At 44.2% G+C, this 22,926-nt stretch overlaps 1 protein-coding gene across 1 annotated transcript in view; it reads left to right on the top strand.

The window, feature by feature from the left end:
- Positions 1 to 1,073: 1,073 nt before the first annotated feature.
- Positions 1,074 to 22,926, top strand: part of LOC119437479 (ribonuclease 3-like) — a 179,434-nt gene continuing 157,581 nt past the window's right edge. The window contains 5 exon segments of the mRNA XM_049660036.1: positions 1,074 to 1,172; positions 3,959 to 4,230; positions 7,594 to 7,686; positions 10,646 to 10,706; positions 16,944 to 17,045. Coding sequence (XP_049515993.1) covers positions 1,147 to 1,172; positions 3,959 to 4,230; positions 7,594 to 7,686; positions 10,646 to 10,706; positions 16,944 to 17,045 — 554 coding nt within the window. The 5' untranslated portion in view covers positions 1,074 to 1,146.

The raw sequence follows: 22,926 nt of genomic DNA, 5'->3' as shown, positions 1-22,926 counted from the left end.
CTTTGCCAGTGTAGTGCATGCATCCATTTCCTTTTTTGTATGATGCAAATACTGAAATTTTCAAGGTGCCAATTTTATTGCTGGTGTGTGTAAAGTGTATGCTCATAATTGCAGTGTGCTTGTTGCCTGTGCAAACGTTATTCTCAAAGAATGTCACTTGGGCAGTTCAGGGTACATGAAATTTAATATGCATTGTGTTTTGCACCCCTTTTACACAATGGCTTTTAATTATGCATGAGTCAATACTGATTGAACGCAGTGCAGACCAAGTGTTGTCTCAATAATTTTCAAGCGTGCCTCTCAATTCGTCATGTTCATCTACTTGTGCTGAGATTCTTGAGCAGAATCAAAAGTTGCTGTTGGCACCATTGTAGTAACTGGGAAAGTAGATGCCATACAAGAGCAGCAAATTTAAGAAATGGTGATCTAAATAAAGTTAGGTTGTTTCAGCATTATTTTCAGTCAAAAGAGCCAAAAATTCAAATGACAGAAAAACGATAAAAAAATTATATCACCTGCTGCGATAGCTGAGTGGCTATGGTGTTGTGCTGCTTAGCACAAGGTTATCGGTTCAATCCCGGCTGTGGTGGCTGCATTCCTATGGGTCCAGAATGCAAGAGCACTCATGTACCATGCTTAAGGTGCAAGTTAAAGAACCCCAGTTGGTCAAAAGTAATCCGGAGCCCTCAACTATAGCATCTCACATAATCACCCATGCAGTTTTAGGACATTAAACTCCACAACTGAATTTTAAATGATAAGTAATGGGGGGTCGCTATAATAAAACTTTACCTCTCTGTTAACATCTGCATATCTTACTAATTCGACAACTGTTTTATCGTAAGTTGTCACTCATTACATTTTGTCTCTTTCATTGTGACATACCTCTAGACAGCCTTTCTTTTGACATTCCTGTAAACAGAAATAATACAAGGTTCTCTGAGTGCAATAGCCGTCTCTTACCTAAATACTGATCTAATGCGCAAAATTTACACTTTGCTTCTGTGGTATTGTACTTTGAAATTGCATCCCTGCTAATATTAAATCACTTGTTTCCTTACATCGACATAGAAAAACTTTGGTCTTCAAATGCCATTTAGAAAATTATCACAAAAGAAAATGTGACTTTTCCGTGATGCTAAGTGGATGAAGTCATCTTCAGAGTGGGAAATGTATGCGTACTTAAATACACTGTCCTGCTAAAAAAAATTACAAAAAGTTCATTTGTACTTACAGCATATCTTGTGTGAAAATCCTACTAAGTTTTGGAGGGCTGAAATTGAGCAGCGGTTCCCACAACATTTGCTTGTGTTATCTAGATAGCTTTCAGGTTCCACGAGACCTGGGTTCAGATGTAACATACACTTATTTTTCCTCAGTTATCATCTGCAAACCCTCTGTTACAAATTTCATTCTGCCCAGCTATAAATTAACACTGATGCCCCCAAATACCATGACTAGTGAAAGCATTGGAATGCTCATCGACAACATTAAAATCTCAAGTGCTCCAGGGTCAGACAATGTTACTGCAAAGATTTTTAAACATACAAAACCCTTTTCCAGCCATATCCTAGCAATACTTTTTTCACAGTTTCTTGAACATATCTTCTAACGCATGACTGGAAAGTTAGTAAATTTACCCTGTTTTTATATCAGATGTCTGCTGTAATTCATCTTATTATCACCCCATTTCTTTTACCTGTATGGCATCCAACTTCTTGAGCACGTAATATATTCGCACATCATTTGCCACCTTGACAATCAGTCATTCTTCAGCCACCAGCACAGGATCCATCCCGATCTTTCATGTGAAACTCAATTGTTCACATTTCCAATTTATCTACACTTAAACATTTCAGACAGATGTTATCTACTTAGGCTTTCCAAAAGCCTTTTCCATGTCAGAGACTAATAGAAAAGCTTTCCTCTCTCCACCCTTGCATGTATTAGCTGCTTCCTCATTGGTCACTCACAATTTACTGTTGTTGGCACTGGTTTTCCAGACACCATAAAAGCAATCTCCGCATTCTGCAGGGCTCAGTCTTGAGCCCTCTGCTCTTTTTAATTTTGATTTACAATATTTCCAGTACCATCTCTTTCCCAATCTGACTCTTTGCTGATGGTAGTGGCGTTTTATCATCATATAATTTCTCTAATACCAAATAGTGCTGCAAGAACACCTAAAAGCAATTAAAAGCTTGGGCACTCGCTCTTTAATGAAGCTCAACATTAACAAATGTGAGCTCATTCAAGTAATGCACAAATTCTACGCTCAGCTACCCCTACTCTTTAAACTCAACATCCATAGCATTAGTTGACTTGCATCATCACCTAGGCATCACTATTACAAATAAACTTACTTGGTCCTAATACATAGATAAAATAGAATCTGGTACTTCAATATCTCCTACAAAACATTGTGTTGTGCCCTCTCTCCACTTGAAAGCTAGCCTTTGAAACCTTTATGCGACTGAAGCTTGAATGTGCTTCTGTGATTGGAGTCCTCATCAAATATAGTTTACACATTGGAAGCAATTCAAAATTGCGTGTTTATCACATCGACGTACATTGATCAGCAGAGCATTATGCAAATTAATGTGTCTGTTGGACTCGATACATTACACCACCACCACAGAATCACCAGACTTTGCCTTTTTCATAAACTGTACTCGACTTCAATCATTTACATGGAAAACTTCTAATCTCACTTACCTGTACATCACGCCTGCTTTTTAATTTTTGAATATTTTAGTATACAGCGTATACAGGGTTCGACTAACAGCTTCAGTTGGTCATTTTTACCATTAGCAATTGAAAAATGGAACAAGCTACCAGATCAAATTATCAACGAATGTAACCTCCTGAAATTCAAGCAATTATTGACACTTAGGTTCAGAAATTAATACTCAAAGTTATTCCACTTGCATTCATCTGAGCCTTATGAAATATATAGTTGTTATACATGTTAGGATAGCCAGGTTATGATGTATCTTTTCTTTGAACCCCCTTCTTATGTAGTGCGCTACATAAGAGTTGAATAAATGGTGGTGACGATAATAAACTCGAACTTCTGCTAACTTTTGCCAGCATACTTACTGTTTGCAGAGTTGCTGTGGGCTCTTGTGGAATCACACTTTGATACAGCTGAACTATAATGAACTAATTGTGATTCCTGAACAGATATCAGTAACATTGAATGATTTCTCAGGAACAAGAAAAATGTGCTTATTGTAATTATCTGTTGTTAAAATGCTTTCAGATTTGTTGCTGGTGTTTGCTAACAATCATGTTTTATTTGAATAAAACTCTTCACTTAGGATACAGAATTGCATGTTTCAAAGTTGTGTTCATATGTGTGGGCTCTGTACACAAGCATGAACGGTGTGAACCCAGTTTCTGGGTCAATCTCCAGAAGATGAAGGTAGCCCCACCAAACATGAGGTTCGACAATTTTTGAGATGTTAAAAACAGTTTAAATAGGACAGTGGATTTGAAGTTAATGTGTGAAACTTTCGCTAGAGTCAAGGATTCAAAAGGAGAAGAGTCTTTGCATGTTACCAAAGCTTCCATATTACATCAGACTGAGTGTCAGATGCCATTAATTTCCTTAAGCAACGTGGTGCTGTTATTGAAGGATATGAAAATGGATTATTGCAGTACTACAGTATGTGCAAACTCATGCTAAAACCTGCACAAAAGTTACATTTTTTTCTCCACAAAAGGTTTTCTTGTTTGCAAGATTTTTTTAGCTTTTTTGGTCTTGCATAGCTCCTGATTTAATGAAGTAATTTTCAGTGCCTACCAGTTTGGTTGGACCGACATTTAATTTTAGCATTGAAAAAGGAGCACAGCTCCATAAGTGAAGGCAACGCTCGCTGTTTGTTCCATAAAGGTTTGATTAATACTTTGCACTCTTGGCATTCTTAATGCACACCTGTTTCTGTTTCATTTGCTGCAGCATCAACCTGACTAATCAAGCTACTCCAAGTGCCTTGGTCCATGCAGCCCTGGCATCTTGCAGTTCACAACAGCAGCAGCAGCAACACCAGCAACAGCAGCAGCAGCAGTTAGGTGCTCAGGCTGCTGCACTTTATCATGCAGCCAACCCTGCTATGGCCAGCATACCTCACTGGGCAGCCCCAATGGCAGCACCGCCATTTCCAGTTGCCCGTCCAAGCATTCCCCCACCCATTCCCTACAGAGCTGTGCCTAGGGCAAGCTATGATGCAGGTAATACTCAGATTTTTTTTCATAAACAAAAATGATATAGAAGTGAACTTGACTGAGAAAACCTAAACAATATACTTATCAACTTACCAGGGCCCGCAGTTAGGCAATGTTACTCACTCTAGGGGTATTGAAGGGCCCCTCGCCAGGCCCCATTTGAAATTTTTGTTATACTCGGGAAATTCTAAGGTGCCATCTAGGGAGTGTGTTACCAAAATAATTTTTCAAATTGCTTCATTGTTAGAGGAGATGTAAGAAATTAAAATGTTATGTTGCCATACCACTAGAAAACAAGCTTCACTGCCAGCGGAGACTAGCATCCGCAAGCGACATTCGTTCCCTGCCTTCTACCATACGAAAGCGGAGGCACTGTGTCACGTTCATGTCACAAGCTTTGCTTCTTTTTTTTTTTTTTTCTTCTCTTCCTTTTTTTTGCTGCACAGCACACTTCCAGTGGTGGCATTGCTCATGCTGCATTGGATGACTTACTGAAGTTACGTGCCATAGTCTGTGATTTTGCTGGTAGTGCATCTTACATAAAGGCATTTGTGCATGTGACCTTGACTCATTGGAAGTAAGGCTCCCTTGAAAGGAAGGAGGTGTGAGCTCTTGTTTGAAATTTTGGCTGTTCTTGCACCGTGCATTGCTTCGATACTTTGCAGACAGGATTGTCAGTGCATTATCTATGCACTGCACTTGTCTGTTTGCAGTGTCCAGATGTGGTGAGGGCCCCTTTTAGAAAATAGTTCAACCCACAGGTCTCTTCAAACAGTCTTAGATAGAAGTAGCCTATTAAAAAAAAAAATGTGCATAATTACATCTTGGCATGCTTTCAAGTGAATAGTTTGTCATGGCAGCTATGATTAAAAAACGGCCTCTTTATCTGCACTTCTCCAGCCTGTACAAGATGTCTTGATTGAAAACTCCTTACACTACTCCAGCTTTGTATTGTCTAATGAAAAAGAATGTCCACAAGTAACACTACAGTAAATTCTCGGGAACTTGAACTCTGATACTGAAATATCGGTTAAGTCAAAAATTTTTTCTGGCCAGGGCGTCAACTCAAGTGTTTTTCACCCCTTATCTCGAAAAGATTTGTGCTGGAATCCAGATACCTTGAAACCTCAACTTCAAAATACGAGCGAAAAGGCAACATGGAAGCGTTGGCAGTGTCACTAGCACTCTCATTTTACCCAGCGGTAGTTCGCTAGCTGAGCCAGACGCTATGCTTGCACGGCGCTTCCCACTTATCTTTTCCCCTTGTTTCTATCATTGCTTGCGCGCACTTGCTCAGCTGTTGGCTGCCATTTTATTGAGGCCTCGCGCAGCAGCGGTAAACTGAGAGTCGAAGTCTTTTTTTTTTTTTCCCCCTCTCATTAGGACGCTGTCAGTGATGCATCAATATGGTCACAGTGTATTAGTTGCGACTTTCGGCAAGATGATCGGCACTTTTGATCAGGAGCAATCAGCCCACGTGCTGCGCCCAAAAGAAGCCAGCATGCAAGCCCACAGCGTTTCAGCGGAAATCGCGGCTTGATAAGAATGCTTACTTCATGCTCGCGCGACAGTGTGGCATTCACTTGTGGGTGTCTGTTAACAGCATGACAATTGCGCTCTTGGGCAGTTCAGTTTCGGTTTTCGAAGTGAAATTGTCCAAAATTTGTTATGATGCAGAAATTAGCAGTGTCAGCTTTTTTCATGTCTAGAACCAGTTATGCTTGGATGACTGGCTTAAAATATTGTATTAAAGGGCCCCTCATCAGGCCAAATAGAAAATTTTGGTTATACGCTGGAACTGCAAGAGTTTTTCAAATTAGCTCATTAATAGTAGAGATAGAAATACTTGAAGTGCCTCACACCTATGATTTCAGGAGGCGAACGTCACTGCCAACATAGACACTGTTTCCACTTGCCCCGTCTAGCCTCCGCAAGTGAAATTCCTTCCCTGTCTTCTCCCATACCAGAGCCAGAGGATCGTGTGACGAATATGTCACGAGCTCCGCCTTCTTTTTTTTTTTTCTCTCTCTCACGATTTTGCTGAGTGGTGCACTTCCGGTGATGGTCTTACACGCGAGCTGTTGCGATGGTCTCATTTCGCGCACAGGACGATTTTGCGCGCTCTGCACGAGAACACCTGATTAGCGTTATAAGTCAGTGCCACAATCACAAGCACTGAGGCAGGCATGAGAGGTGAAAGAGCATGATCGTGGCGCTGGAACATGGTAGAAAATGACACAGTTTCATTCTCTGGGCACATGACTGCATGACGTGAGAACAAGTGGACGAAATGGAAGTGCATTTCTCTTGCTACGGTACGAAATAAAACAAAACATGCAGACATTCAGTTTGTATGTTCTATTATTTTTCTAAACTTTAATTCGTCTATTGAAGCACCAGATAAAACAAATAACTTATCTTGCCTTAAATAATTCTCGAAGTTGTGTGTCACTGTAAGTGACATTACAGAACTTCCGTTTACATAGGCGCACTTGTGCGATTGACGTCGACTCCCCGGCTGGGAGCGCAGTGCCTGCGAGGAGAAGGGTGCACAGCATTTGGTTTGAAATTTCAGCCCTTTTCGCGGCGCATAGCGCTGTAATACTTTGCAGGCCTGATCATTAGCACGCATTGTAAGCACTGCGCTTGTCAGCTCGAAATGCCCAGACCTGGGGCAGTATTCTGTAAGAGTCTACCTAGTGGACTGTCCATTTCGGCTGTCGCTGATTGGCTGCTGCTTGACATGCAGGAAGGTGCCAGCGAGTCTCCTTCCTGCACGTCAAGCAGTAGCCAATCAACGACAGCCGAAATGGACAGTCCACTAGGTAGACTCTTACAGAATACCGCGCCTGGTGAGGGGCCCTTTAAGATCAATCGTCTGGACACAGTTCCAGTGACCGAGAATATTATTGGTGACCTTTTGGAAAGGCCCCATGTGGTCTATGCATGGCCAGCGAGCTTCTATTTTCCTGATTTCGCTTATCTCAAAACTCTGCTTATCTCTAAATGTTTTCGATCTTTACAGCTTCAAGTTAACAGGGGTTTACTGTACACCCTTGTTTACTGCACACAGTCTCAACTCCACAGCACCTAAGCTTGTGCAATATGTGCTGCGACTGCTGCCAGCAGTGACTTAACACATATGATATGCAGACTTATTTTATTCTGTGGACTAGCTGGCCTTAGTTTGTTCCACAAGCTTTGCAATTTCTGTCGAGGTTGACAATGTGAAGCAATGACAAAGACACCACATTGTTAGGGTGTGGTCTTTGTAATTTGTGCGCTTGCCTGAAATGACCATAAACTGCATTGAATCTGCTCTGCTTGTGTGCAGAGTTGGCCTGTAATGGAATTTTATCTGTTGCACAGGCATGCTCCGTTCACAAGGGCAACTGCCGTTGCAGGCGCAGCCACAGTGGAACGCATCCTGTGTCCCTGTTCTTCCAATCTCTTCTTTGTCTAGTAAGTGTTTTTTTTTTTTTTAATGAACAGAATGAGCACTGTGAATGTACAGGGCCAAACATCTATTGTATTATTTTGCAGAACTTATTGTTCTCTCCTACCAGTAAATTACAGTCAAAAATCTTTATATCAAAGAGTGCCGTGATCACAAAATAATTCAATATAGCTGAAGATTAAATGTATAAAATTTCTAACGAAACAGACCGATGAACACGAAGGTTTAAAAGTCGGAAGCTCATGATTGAACAAACACTTAGAGCATTCAAACCATTTATTGAGGGGAGATTAACTGTTGCAGAGAAGCTTGTTTCTTAGAAATATAGTCACCGACGGATAATTCGTATCGGCGGAGGACCAGGAGTCGTAAAAACAGATTTGCCAGATTATTATGTTAATGTGATTAGTTAGCATTGTTAGGGTAGTTCACTCGCTTTCCATGGGCTGTCTATCTATGTCTCTCACCGTCTTCCCACCAACCTGGGTCACTGGGTAGTCCATGTTCGAATGGGTAGGGCATCGGGCTGCTGTGCGGAGAAGGAAACGGACGAAGTGCTGTTCAGCTTCGTCCGTTTCCTTGTGTCTGTCCGGTCTCTTGCACTGTTATTCTATCTAGAAAATGACAAATTTCGAAAGAAAAATCAGTTGTGTCTTTCATTTTGTTAATTTATGGCCTTTTGCTTTGTCTTGTGCTTTGGTGAAATTTTTATTGGTCAGTTGCACTAAACCGGTTCACATTGGCACATTGTGCTGCCTTATTGTTGCATGTGGCATTGACTGCCTGACAGTGGCTGTTTTCCACAAACTCAGTTCAAAGCTTCCTGCCTACACACTCGCCTTTCCTCGTTTTGTTGATTATGTGCGTAGAACTAATTTCTAGGCACACTCGCAGTAGTTGTCGGCCTTTTACTGTGGGCTGAATGTCATTGTACACCCGTGTGCACAACCTCAGGCCTGATCATAGATGAGCCACTTGTTTGAACAAAATAGCGGAAAGTTTCATCGAAGGCATGTTGCATGGCACCACGTTGGCCAGTGGCGAATTTTCACCACGGCCACAGCCAGCCATTGGCCTAATCGCTGTAGCTTCTTCGGATGTGAACGACAAATTATGGTTTGGTTCCTAGTAGATACAGGTGTAGTTGCAGCGGCCACATGCCACTTGCAAGAAGCCACCTTTCCGTTGAAAGCGATAATACGGCAACAAACTGAATGGCACAAATTAACTTTGTTCACTGCCTCCATCTTTGAACCTTGAGCATGAGTGAGCGTAACCGTAGTATCTGAAATTTTTGTTGCTGTTATTGGTTGTGTGAAAAAGTGGTTGTGCCCTAAGGAAACCTGAATAATCAAGTCCATAAAAAATTATTGGCAAAAAACATGCAGATCAACCTTCATAGGAAAAAATTAATAAAACATATTGCACATATAGATTTTTGTAAAATGCAGCTCACTCAGGTTTTTGTCTGCAAAAGTGACTGCAGCTCAGGAATAAAGCATAAATAACTGGGACAGATCTGAGCACAGACTTCCAACTGACAGTTTATGTTCAGTATCACAGATATATTGTGCAGATGCATGAATTCATGACCCCCAATCGCAAGACAAAGGCAAAGTAAAACAAAAACAAAACACCGATAGAAATCATACAAATGCAAAACAGTAAATATCTATGATGGAACATTACATGTCGCACTACCCAAGTTTGTCAGTTCTTTTTTTGTGGCAGGAAATCGGTAGTTTGCTCGCACTGCCATCTCTGGTTGTGACTGCTGCTTCTATGATTAATCTTGTACAATAATTGTGATGTTTGGCTATAATGCTCGCATCTTGAAACTGTGGAATGCAATGCAGTGCAAGGAAACCCTTTGTGCCTTTTTTGCCTTCAGGTTATGTTCTTTCAGCCAAATGTTCACACATCTGTTGGTGTGCTCTATGTACCTCAGTCACAACTCCTTCAGAACAGTAAAAAAAATTGGCGTTTGTGCTTACCAATGCATACATTCCTTTCTTTCCTGACTGGGCATGTTGTGCCACATAATTGTGTGATTCTGGAAGGTGCCAATCAGGGCGTTTGATTGAGAGAGAGAGAATGAACTTTGATAACAAGGATGGCTCAGTGGCTCAAATAGAGGTGAGGGTAAATGGTGGGGATCATAAAATAAGTAAATAAGCAAGGAAATATAAAAGAAAGAACATGATCGTAACCTTCTGGTCAATCTGGTCTCGCACGTAACTCCCATGGAGAATTTATAGCTTGCCGGGCATCGGCCTGAGAGTGTGGCGCAGTCCTTGCCTCCAGTGATGTAATGCCACATTCCTTGTGCTTCTTTTTTACCATCACAAGATCAGTTCACTCTCGCAATAGGTGCCTGACTATTGGATGAGCACCAAATGTTTACAAATTCACGAAGTTTACAAATTTGTAGTTCTGCACCAAGAACAGATATCGCACTGCTGTAAACTGCATCCATTAGATCATCCAAAGCGGACAAATTTGATATGTCAATTTATATCTTACATGAATTTGTTACATTGTTTACAAGGGTTTTGCAAAAGCTCTACTCACATAATAATCGTTTTTTTTTTAGGGCCATGTGTAATTGTATCAATTTTGTCCACTTTAGATGTACTATTAGGTGTAATTTACAGAACTGTGATAACGTCTTTATTGCTGAGATACAGAGTTGTAAACGTGATAGTTTTGTTTTCTAAGTATTGCGGTTTTTGCCAATTTTTATTAAAGAATTGACGACTTAAATAAAAAATTCACGACCAACAGTCACTAGATTTTAACTTTTTCTTTTAAATGCAACAAACCTCATCAAATTTGGTGTAGGGGTTGCTGAGAAAAACGTTTTCTCCTTTCCCATGTATTTGATAGGAGGCCCCGAGCTAAAGCGTCCTCTTAAGAGCACACGTGTTTGTCAATTATCTTATTGTATAACATTTCCTTTGGCAGGTCAGTATCGCAGCTATCAGGCTGCTGCTCTACAACAGCTAACATCTCAAGCTTACTCAAGGTGAGAATGACTTTACTCCTTGTGTCGGATGGTGAGCAACAATCATTTCATCACACCAGTAATGAGTCTTTCTGTATTATCTCCAGAATGGACATTTTGACCAGTACTAGAAGCAGGGTCCGCCATCAGCATGTACTAGCTTAGCCTTTTCCCTGTGAACTTTTTTTTTTAGAAAACCACCAAAATTTTTGGATTTTTTTGTGACTGATTTATTGTGAACCGTTTTCATTATTGCAATATCAGCAGTTCATTTGTTGTTTTTGGTTGTCGTTTACTGCCAATTATTATTGCTATGGCAGTTATATGGACACTCCAGTGAATTTCTGCCATAGTCGTGATGTTCCGTATTACGTAAGTGTCTAAAGTTTCGTGTAGCATCTGAGCGAAAGCTTGCGAGGGTGAGCTGAGAAGGATGGTGGCTTGTTGTGGTGGTGTCTTCTCACAAGGAAGGAAAGCGGTGAGGGTGTGTGCCGTCGTCTCAAATGCACAAGCGGATGAGCAGGGAGATGTGTGTGCGCTAGGAGGGGGATTGGGGGGAGGGCGCAGGTTAGTGTGCATCTCCTTTTCTACTCCAGTTGCGGCAGCTGAGTGCGGCAGCATGCATCGGATCTTGGAGGCAATCTGTGCTTGGCTCGAAGGCTAGCTGACCGGAGATAGCTGATGGCTTCGTGTGTGCTTGTGTTCTCGCGCGCCTAGTTCGCGTTCAAGTGAGAGGCAGCACGAAGGGAAATTCGCTCGCCGCTGCTACTGCTCTTCATCACGCCAGCATTCTGACTGCGAGTGTCTGCGGTCATCGAGTGATATGTTCATGTTTGCCTGTACACGCGTGACCACTTGCTTGTTAATTTACTTAGTAAGCGAATGTTAATATCAATTTATGCAGCTGATAAAACGACTAACCTTACTTCGTATAGCTGTCTAATACTTTGCTATTGCAATCAATGCTTTGCCTGTCGGGTGAAACTGTGACTTTTTTTTCTTCATGTTCTTGAGTTGCACGTAGGCAAGACCATAGAAACAGTCTATATAATGTGTGATACTTCTTGAAACAGGAGTCAAGCTTGATTTTGTTGTTTGGTGTGCGGTGCATTATTGCTGGCCCGGTGAGGAATGGAAATCGCATAGGTGCCAGAATCAAAGTACAGTATAGACCACTTATAACGTAACCGCTTATAGTGCAGGACAGGATATACAGTATAGACCGTTTATAACGTAACCGCTTATAGTGCAGGACCGGATATAGTGCGGTCTTTTCAGACTCCCGTTAATTTTCCCATAGCACTCTACGTATACACGTATCGCTTATAGTGCAGTTGCAGGAAACGAAATACCGGTTACAGTGCGGCTGCCTGGGAGTACAGAAGTCAGCGGAGACGGCGAACGCTCCCCTCAAACGGGCGCCCCAAGGAGTGCTCGAGGAAGAAAGAGAGACGAAGTGGAGAAGGGCACGTGGTGCGAACGAACAGCCAGTGAGGCTGAAACCAGAATCTTGAGTGCGAGTCGTGAAATATCACGGTGCGCATAGCGAGCGAGGGCCACGAAACTGCCAACGCCGGCCAACGCTCGCTTCACGATAACGGCAGTAAACGAAACTTCAGGGAGCGGGAGGCGCCGGCATGGCACGGCGAAGGGCGCACGCGGAGACCGTGGAATGTGAGGGAGGAGGGCGGCAGGGAAGCGGATTTCGCCTCGGCAACTCCGCCGCTTCAGTGGCTCCCCTCGCCCTCCCTCGTAGCTCCCTCACTTTCCACTGTCACTGTGTGCGCCTGCCGCCGTGCAGGCGCCGCCGCTTCAGCCGGCCCGGCGCCAGCTCTCCGAAGTTTCGTTTTCTGCCGTTATCGGGAAGCGGGCGTTTGTCGGCGGGGGGGGAGGGGGGGCAGTTTCGTTGGCCGGCCTGGGACAGCGCCGCTGCTTCCCTCTGCGCCATAGCCGCAGCGTGCAAGGTCAACACGTAACTAGAAAGTAGAGGAAACATAAAGGAGAAAGAAGGGTTCACTGTCATTTTCTACGCGTGGCTACGGTAGCGTGGCTGAGATGTCGACACGTACACGCAACTTCCGGCGCAACGCAGAATCGGCGACCATGCCATTTGAGAGAGGGTGAAATTTCCGCCGCTTTCTTTTTTTTTTTCTTTTTTTTGTTTTGTTCGCGCGCGAGATTGAGGGGTCCCTCTTAAGCTTTTACTCTATGGCAGTGCCGGAGCAATGCCGGTCGGAGGCGCCGCCATGTGAATTATTTTGAATTAATGAGATTCTACTGTAAATTGAATGCAAACGTTCTAGCCGCATTCCTCGACTGTCCCATACGCGTGGCGGCTCGGTGCACATGTTTTGCGTATGTGCGGGCTTTGAGAATTGTTGCTTTGGTTATAGTGTGGTACCGCTTAAAATGCGGATATTCGCGACTCCGGCGGCTTACATTATAAGTGGTCTACACTGTATTCGCGTCGAGCTGCCTCCACTTCTAGAGAGGCTGCGAGAGGCTTGAACGCTTGCTCACAATCGTCATACTAAGTTGAAGCTTCAAACAAGACTTGCTAGAGCGTTCCAGGTCTAATTGTTTACTTGAGGTTAAAGAGCATTCTAAAACACCACGATTTCGGCATTGCGAGAACCGGCCATTGTCGCTGCAGTCGCCTCACTTCGCGCCACCATTTTTAATGCCAGGAGAGCGAGACTTCCTCTTTGTTTCCGCCCACGACAAATCAGTTTTCTGGGAAGCTGGTACCATTTTGCAGCATTCACACCAGAATAATGAAAAGACTGCCACTCAGTAGACGAAAGGAAATCCCTGAGACTTGTCACTGGCATATATTGGAGATAACGCCTGGAGGAGTGAAACTCTTCCTTGGCACGGAAAGGGTTGAAGGGATGAGAAAAAAAAAGAAATCTCTAAGATTATATTAGTAACTTACCATTCTACAATACCAGAAAAGCTACTCTTGCTGTGAGAGGAGGCTTGGTAAGCCAGAAAAGATTAAAAAAGCAAAAGACAGGTGGTGATGGTACCTTGAAGTTTCTGCACTGGCACACTCTGACGTCATGGAATATCACAGCCTCTGTCTGCACCTAGTTAACTTTTTGCACTGCTAGATGGACGACATTGTAAGTTTTGAGAATTTCTGTTCGGCCATCAACGGCCCAAGTGCAAGAAAAGTCTTTGAAATTTGTGATGTCACACTTTCACACCAGCACTGACGTTTCAGCTGGAAAAAAAAAGGAACTTTAACATTTATTTTTTCTTCTGGTAATCAACCTCATACTTTTGAAAGAATACGGTATCAATTTAAACTGATTTAGGGGTGCTTCTCTTTAGCGTCCCCTTAACATTTTCTGGCCTGAATTTTTTTTCCTGAAGAAAAAAGTATTGTATAATTTATTACTTCCAGAAAGCAGTAATAATAGGATAACTTTTCCTAAATAAAAGTTTAGTTGTGTTTAGTTGTATGTCAACAGACCTGTGAAGATGCTTATAGACACCCGTGTCTGCTACTGTGCATGTGAACTTTCTTTCCTTTTTCATTCTTTCTTTCAGTTCGTCATCCTCTTTCCCTCGTGTAGGTGCTCATCCGGACGCCTGTCTGGTTAATCTCCCTGCCTTTCCTTGTTTTCTCTTTTAGTTGCATGTGAGCTTCAAATTCATTGTCTATTTAAAGCTTTAAATTAATTTTAAATGTCAGCACAGTCGAATCCCCCTACAACGAATGCCGCTACAATGAAATTTCCGCCACAACGAAGATTTTCCGATTCTCCGTCAGCTGCCCATAGAAAGTAATACAAAAAAAAGTCCCTTCAGTAGGAAGGCGTTTTATTCGGTATTTCCGATTCAACGAACTTTTTGAGAACGAAACTGGGACTTAATTGAAATTGGAACTGCTGAGTAGTCAAATTAGATGGCCCTTCCAAAGCTGTGACAATCATATGTCCGCTCGAACGAGGCTTTCGCGAACAAAATCAAATTCAAAGTACCGATTGATACTGCAATCCATAGCCACGCTTGGTCATCACGCACCTGTGCGAGACTGCAGGGGATTAACCACAATCGCTGCCGTTTTCAGTGGTCTGTGTCCGGTCGAAATGGCTATGCCAACGAAGAAGCGTAAATTTTTCTCAAGAGAGAGAGAAATTATCACCGAGGCAGAAAGCGGAAGGAAAAAATCTCACAGTTTTTCCCGAAAGGTGAAGCATCGATTGCGATAGCAGATTAGTACACAGCTATACGAATTAAGGATAGTAGTTTTATCGGCCGTATAAACTTGTAAACATTCGCTTACTAACTAAATTATCATGCTGCACGCACAGTTGTCATGCACGCATAGGTAAACATGAACACATCTCGCTCGATGACCGTGGAAACTCGGTGTCAACATGCTGGAGTGAGAAGGTGCGGCAATAGCAGCGAGCGAATTGACCTCCATGCCGTCTCTCGCTTCACCGCGAACTAAACGTCGAAAGCACAGCGCACACGACTCTACCGGCATTGAAGAAAAATTCGTCCTGGTCCGGGACTTGTTTGTTCACAATATCACTTAAGCTGTAACTTCTAGTACGCTGAAGTTTTCTTTGCCATTTCCAATAGTGACGTTCAAAAGACAGATAGAGGGCACCATACATCTTTTGGCACTGAAACAGGGTTGCCTGTGCTTTTTTGAACACCAGTGGTTCGTGAGTCGTGAGTGGTCTGCGACAAGAAGAAAAAGTAGTGACTGTGGGGAGCACACGCCGCCACCTTCTCCCGCGGGCGCTCACCGTCGCTTGCGCACGTAGCGAACGCGGCGGGAGCCGGGCGGACACCTTCTCCCGCGTACGTGCGTCGTCACAAGCGTGCGCCGGGCGGACACGAGAGAGAGGCACTTTGCCCTCTCTCGGTTCTCACTCGCCTCTCGCGACGTGCGCACCCTCCTAGGAAGAGGGAAAGTATCCGACGGGCGAGGAGGACCTTCCCCTCGTAAAAAGGTAAAAAGGTATAAAAGAGCGCGACCGAGAGACCCCCGGGCCTCTCTGACGTCGCTTGACCTACCTGCCCATACAGATTTACCCGCTGAAACCCGTGAGTGACCTCGTTTGCATGACTACCACACTTGACGAGGCAAGCCTATTTTATTACTTATTATACAGAGTGGACTTCCCTCTCAAGTGTGTTTTATTGCCCACAGCAATAAACGTTGTTGAGTTGACTCGCTTGTTGCCTTATTCGCCCGAACCCTACGTAGCTGCGATTACACGCGCTACGGGTTGGGGAAGACCCCCACATTTGGCGCCCCACGTTGGTCGCCAGATGTGGTGTCTCACACATGCTCTTGGGACAAAGGAATGACAACACAGTAGTGTAAACAATCAAAAGGGCATTTATTGCGCCTTTCATACACCAATGCCTTTCATACACCAAGCCGAATTACAACCAATAGAACATTCACATGGGCGCACGACAAATCAAGGAAGTCCGACTCACCGCGACCGGATAGCGAGTGAATATGTTCGCCCCATGCTATGACACCAACGCCTAGTCGTTCACGTGTACGGTCACGTGAACGGTGGCGCATTTGAACGATCCGTGTTCGTCCATACCGGTGTCCTGCTCTTAGCCTAGCGCGACGGTCGCGCGAAGCGGGCCGGCGCACGCGCGGAGCGTTCATCCGTGTTGGCCGCCGATCCCAAGCCAAAGAGGAAGCGCCCTCGACCTTTTTCTCCCAAGTCACCCCGCCGTTCGGCGGCATTAGCATCTCGACACTCGCGCCATCTCCCGCAATGCACCGCAACCACCACGACTGCCGCTGGGCTTAGCCACACGGAGAAGCCGGACTACAGGAGACATGCGGGGAAAACAACATCAGGGGATGCGTGAGAGTCACGCATCCCCACACGACAGACGCTGAGCACACTGCACTGTTGAAAGAAGAAAAGCCATTGAAGGTGGTGGCACCACAGGTAGTAAAAGACACTATATGGTAGCCATTTAATGCTCACTTCTACTCCAAATTACGGGAGAGCCAGCATTTTTTTTTTTTTTAATTATTGTTGCCCTCATTTTCATGGGTGCACAACTCACTTGCTATCATTTCTGCATGTAGTTTGAAATGTATGTGTAGAGATGGGGACACAAGTCCTGAATCTATTGGGTCAAGTCATTGTTTGTTGTAGCATGTGCAACCATACTGCGTTTTTACATGTGTATGTCATGGCTAGGAAACAGCAGGAGAGGGTACATTTAGAGAGTATGCACTGTATATGTTTGCAGCACGTCTAGTCAGGCTTGTGCAAGCTGGAAGCAAGAAAATACCAGTGACATGAAAAGTAGCAGTACGGAGAGACGCAGGAGCTCCTATCGCAGCAGAGACAGGTATGGTTTGTTCTATTTTTACTATATTGGCGGGAGGGAGGCTCTGCAAATTCAGCTTTTGGCCACGAGTACACCCGTGAGCGAATGTATACAGACCATAGGCTCACAGTAAAAACTGAATTTATTCAATATTCATATGCACAAACTGAAATTGATGTGTGCACTGGAAAGCTCGCAATGCCCAGTTTAGGACTGCAGTCAGGCAGAGAAGATTGTCATACCACAGAATTCCAGGTTTATGTGTTTTTGCTCATTACTGAACAAAACTTGAATGAAACCTGAAGTGCAATACAGCTGAGTGAATGATGAGTGGCGACGCCGCTCTGAAGTTTCCGCAGTGGCTCGCATTGGGTCGTTAATTTTGACAGCATATGCTTGTGCTTAGTTAATATTTTATTGCAGAAGTTTACCTACATTTTATTCTAAACGAGCCAAAAACTGAACTTAGGAAGTTTTGGGGTGTTTTACTGAGCCATAACAGCTGAAATACAAGAAAATAGTACTGAAATACATGATGATGCATAGACGTACCAGTGCTGGTGTTTCGGCATGAAATTCAAGAAATGGAAGTTTGGCCTTGACTTTATTTTGTAACGAACCTCTTACTGTAAAATCAATGAAGGTCGAGCTTTTAAAGAATCCTTTATCAGTATAAACAAATTTAGTGTTTCTGTTTAGTGTCTCTTTAATTTGGCAAACTGGATGCTTCAGGCTGAGGGAGTCACTACGATTGCAGTGTTCTGGCATATGCACATGTGTGACTGCTTTTCAACATCAAGCTATGCCATGGTGTGTGTGACTGTAATCTTGTTGGCTTGCTCAGCCTTTGCCTTCACAGTTTTCAAGGTTAAGTGAAGTAGGGTGTATGTAGGGTTTGTTTTCGGATTTTATTTGGTCACTACGGTGAGGGGGCCCATCATAATAGTATGTGCACTATTATGATACCCTTCTTATTTCATCGCATGTTATGTGCACGAAGTTTTGCTAGTCAGTAGTGCGCCCATCTTACCGGGGGGCACAGTAACAACATAATGCATCATTATTTATTGGTCTGCGGCCAATAAAGTGGCATCTACTCAAGGCTACCACCCCCATCCCCCTGGGCTACACAACGGGCTGCTTTGCTCCCCTTGGCAGGAGCTTTCCATTTCAGGCGTGGTGGTGAAGCTTAGGACAAAATAACAAGTATGGCAGAAGTCAAACAAGAAAAAAGCACTTAACCTTGCACTCGGCCGCGCAATGCTTGAAACAGCGAGCTGGGCGGTCGTAGCCCAGCATTTTCCTGAAGTGCATGCAAACTTTTAATCTTATTACTCATGATGATGATAATTTCTTTTCGCGCGTCTCGGACTTAGGGCCGTCACTGTGCGTTGCATAGCACAGCTTGCAACATTGACACCGCGTTCCAATGCCGACACCACGTTCCAGGAGACCCGCTTCGTGAATGCGTCTCTGCCTCTCTCTCTCTCTCTTGCTCTCATAGCGCGCAAAACCTCTTCACCTCGCAGAGCTTCCACCCAGGATGTCATGCTCCTGCTCAAAACACAGATCATAGACTCTCAAAGCAAAGATGTAAAAGGGGTACTCGCACTAGATCTATCCAAGGCCTTCGATACAATTACACATGACTATTTCCTTAAGGAGATATCAGCCTTTAACTTGGGAGTTAAATTCTTCTCCTTCGTTGAATCCTTCCTTGAGAGCAGGACGGCGGTCATAAAGTTGAGGCAATCAGTGTCCGAGTCTTTCACACTCGGAAGAAGGGGTACTCCTCAAGGGGCAGTTATCTCACCACTTCTGTTCAACATAGCAATGCGCAAATTGTTGGAAATCCTTGCAACAATTCCTTATGTTGGTCATGCATTATATGCCGATGACATTACAATCTGGTGTCCCAGAGGATCGGAGGCGACGGTCAAACAAGCTCTACAGGAGGCTCTAGACGTTACAGAGTCTTTCCCGGACGGTACGGGACTGGCACTCTCGCCTGGAAAGTCGGAACTCCTGCTGTACAGACAGGCTAGACGAGGTGCTAGGGGACTCACCCCACTCGATCAGGTGCCCATTAGCGTTCGTACCAGGGATGGGTATACCATCCCTAGAGTAGACTCTATCAAAATCCTAGGGCTTTTATTAGACACGAAGGGCTGCAACGCAATGTTTATAGCTTATCTCACCACAAAAACGGAGAACATTCTCAGATTAATTATGAGAGTGTCTAACAAAAAAAGGTGGCATAGGCGAGGATATACTCCTTAGGGCTCACCATGCTTTCCTCATGAGCCATGTCATGTACATAGTCACGGCTCTCAATTGGACCAAAACAGAGAAAGATAAATTAGACACGCTCATGCGCAAAAGTGTCAAAAAGGTGCTCGGCGTTCCAATCACAGCTAGCACAGAGAAACTCATGAAGTTGGGAGTACACAACACCACTTCGGAGTTAATTGAAGCACAAAGATCAGCACAGTTTTTTAGATTATCAAATTCCAAAGCAGGCAGAAGACTGTTGGATGCGGCAGGCCTCCGTCCTAGTTTTAATCAGGGAGAGACCACTCAACTTGATAATCAAACAATGAATTCCTTTATTGTAGACCCTTTTCCAAGAAACGTCCACCCACAACACAATAAAGGTCGAAGATTGGCAAGGGCTAGGGCTTTCCTAAAGAACTTATCCGGAACGGAGACCTTTGTTGACGCGGCGCGACGCACCAGCTCTGACAAGTTTTCAGTAGCTATAGTCAATGACAGGGGAGATCTCCTCTCGGCAGCTTCGCTAAAGACCTCGTTGGTCGACGTGGCGGAACAGGCTGCTATAGCTCTCGCATTACTTGACACAACACGCACTACAGTGTACACAGACTCCCGAGTGGCAATTAGAGCGTTCGCATCGGGATTGATAGCCAAACAGGCAGCCAGGATTATCAACGGCAGACCCTCCTCAGACAGTATTCATCACATAGTCTGGTTCCCAGCACACATGGGACCAGACGTATTACCGGGTCACCTGAACCCGAATGAGATAGCCCACGACCGTGCGCGAGGTTTCATATGCCGCGACGGGACGATGTCTCGGGTGAGTTCGGGAGAGCTCTTCCACAGTGATCCTCTAGTTACTTTTCACGAAATCACATCACATTACAGAAGGGATAGGCAGAGTTTTCCCTCCCCCCATCATAAGCTCAACAGATCACAATCTAGTACACTCTGCATGCTCCAGACGGGGTCCTACCCCTCTAGGGTCTTTTTGAACAAGCTTCACCCCGACATCGATCCAGTCTGCCCAGATTGTGGCACTGAATTTTGCTCATTAAATCACATGCTCTGGCAGTGCCCTGTGTTACAGGATTTTAACCAAGAAGAAGACTGGACAAAAGCCATCACAGATCCCAGACAAGACGTCCAACTCATGGCTGTCCAGAGGGCCCGTGAACGAGCGGAGAGGCACGGCCTCTCTGTTCCGACATGGGACTAGCCAACGGCTAGCAGGCCCCCCTGCCTAGCTTCTCAGGACCTAAATAAAGTGTTTACTACTACTACTACCTCACAGAGCACGAGAGTTCGAACGCGCAAGCTGTGGACAAAGACGACGACGACGACGCTCGAACGCAATCATATGATTCGCATAAATGCAGGTTCTGCAAGCGTGGCTGTATATCCTAGTGGTTACGATGCTCGCTTTGGGACCGGGGTACGCAGGTTCGAATCCCGCCTCTGCAAGTTTCTTTTCTTTTCTATCTTGGTAGTTTCTTGATACGTACCACAAATTATGGCTCGCTTAAACAGCTTCGCTGTTAAAATAATAATGCAGCAACATTAAAAAATGCCGGCACGACCTGATTCGAAACCAGAACCCCCACAATCATGAGCTCAACGCTTCTCTGCAGCGCCATGAAACCAGTTGGAAAGGTCCACTATTACACAGGTTCTGCATCGACTGCTGTTGCCCTGTTACTATAGTGTTAAGGCTTTAGTGAAGGGCCCCCTCACTATAGTCAGTTCCTTTATATTTTTTTTAATTTGGGGGATAAAAATCGGGTGTTATTAAAAAAAAAAACAAGAAAAAAAAAAAAAACGGGACCAATCAAGTGTTTAGTTGTCTGGCAGGCAAACCAGGGAGGAAACCAGGGACATTTGTGCCTGGCAGCCCAAAGTTTGAGGTTTATCTAGTAACCTTTACTACACAGTTAACACAAGCAATTGTCTTCCTTTGGACAGAAACATTCTATACAATCAAGTGAAATCACTCACAGGAACTTGTAATGTCAAAGCAAGCTGCTCACAAATCATGTGACAAACTCATTTCTACAAATCCTCATTGTCAGGCATTGTTAATACATTTAAAAGAAACTGCATTTACGAAAACAACAAATAGAGATGGGTTTGGCAATCCCTTGTTTAGTTGGTTCTCTGCTCTTCTCTAACAAAGGAAAAATGCAAAAAGTAGTGCACATGGGCATGTTTCACAGGAAATGTAATGCTTTTAATTTCTTATATTACAAGCCCTTGTTGCTGTTCAATATCTTGTGGATTTTGAGCATTTCTGTGTCCATACTAGACCTGTCGGGCCTTTAGCCCATGTCTGTTCTGTTTTATTGGTTCCCAGTACTATTGACCCTTTTTGCGGTGCTTCCATGGGCGCTGCCATGTTTGATCACGTGGTGATGCGTCCATTGCTTGCCTCAGCTGCCTCCGTTGCCTCTGTGTTTACAATGCAAGTGCGTGACGCTGGTGCGGCACAGCAAACCTTCGTTTCGACGCATATCGTAGACGGTGAATGTGGGCACAACACGAAGCTTTGGCCACAGCTTTAGAGGACATATAAGTGCTTTCAGAGCTCATTATGCCTTGTCCAAACGGTGCTAGCAACGTATACGGTGCTTGTACTAAAAGCGGGGCTAGAAATGTATTCCTAGTTGTCCAAACATTCCACTTATGTATTAAATCGGGATCAATGTGCTCTTCGTTCTTTATTTGGCAAACATTTTGAAGCAATGGCTTGTCATGTTTCTGACTCAGTAAAGTTCATCGATTCCTTGGTGCTGCCACTATCTGATTATTTTCAGCCTAATCGCTCACGGGTATGCTCTGCTGCGATAGGTTTCTTTTTGCTGTGCACAAAGCTTGGAATGTAAATGTTCTGTACTTTGCAGTAGCTTGTAGCAAAGACGTATTAACGCGAGTCCCTCGCTTACTCTGTGGACCGTCACGAAACATTCAGCTTCGAACATTTGTGTGCTGTCGGTGTAGTCGCCGTCACTCATGCTTCAGCACATTGATTCAAGTGGGCGCCCATTCACTTATCCCGATACGCTGGTGAAGTGTGGGCCCATTCACTTATTCCTGATACGCTGGCGATAGGGTGAGGGTAAGGTAGAGTGCCAGTTGATGTAAATGAGTGTAGATAACGTGTGAGAAACTTACTACAGTGCAGACCACTTATAACGTAATTGCTTTTAGCCCGGGATTGGTTATAGCGTGGGTTTTTTTGACCACTGATATATCTCCCATAGAACTCAATGTAGAGGCGGACCGTTTATTGCGTAGGCGCGCGAAGCAGAATACTGGTTATAGCGCAGTTCTTCTAAGCGCGCGACCATGAAATCGGCGCACGTAGCACGGTCTTTTCTAGGAGGCATTGAGCACGGCCGCACGGTTATCGGGCGCATAAACGTGGAGTGGGAGCGCGGGCGTGCATGTGGAGACCAGCTGCGAAAAGCGAAACAAAAAGTCGCAGTTTCCCCCGAAAGGCAAAGCATCAATTGCGATAGCAAATTTACTAGTAGAGTATACGGAGTAAGGATAGTAGTTTTATCACCTGTATAAACTTGAACACGTCTGCTTACTAACTGAATTAACAAGCATGGTGTCAGCGTGCACA

This window comes from Dermacentor silvarum, chromosome 1 (assembly GCF_013339745.2).
Source record: "Dermacentor silvarum isolate Dsil-2018 chromosome 1, BIME_Dsil_1.4, whole genome shotgun sequence".
In the NCBI taxonomy this organism is placed as follows: domain Eukaryota; kingdom Metazoa; phylum Arthropoda; class Arachnida; order Ixodida; family Ixodidae; genus Dermacentor; species Dermacentor silvarum.
This window is presented reverse-complemented; position numbering and strand designations above follow the sequence as displayed.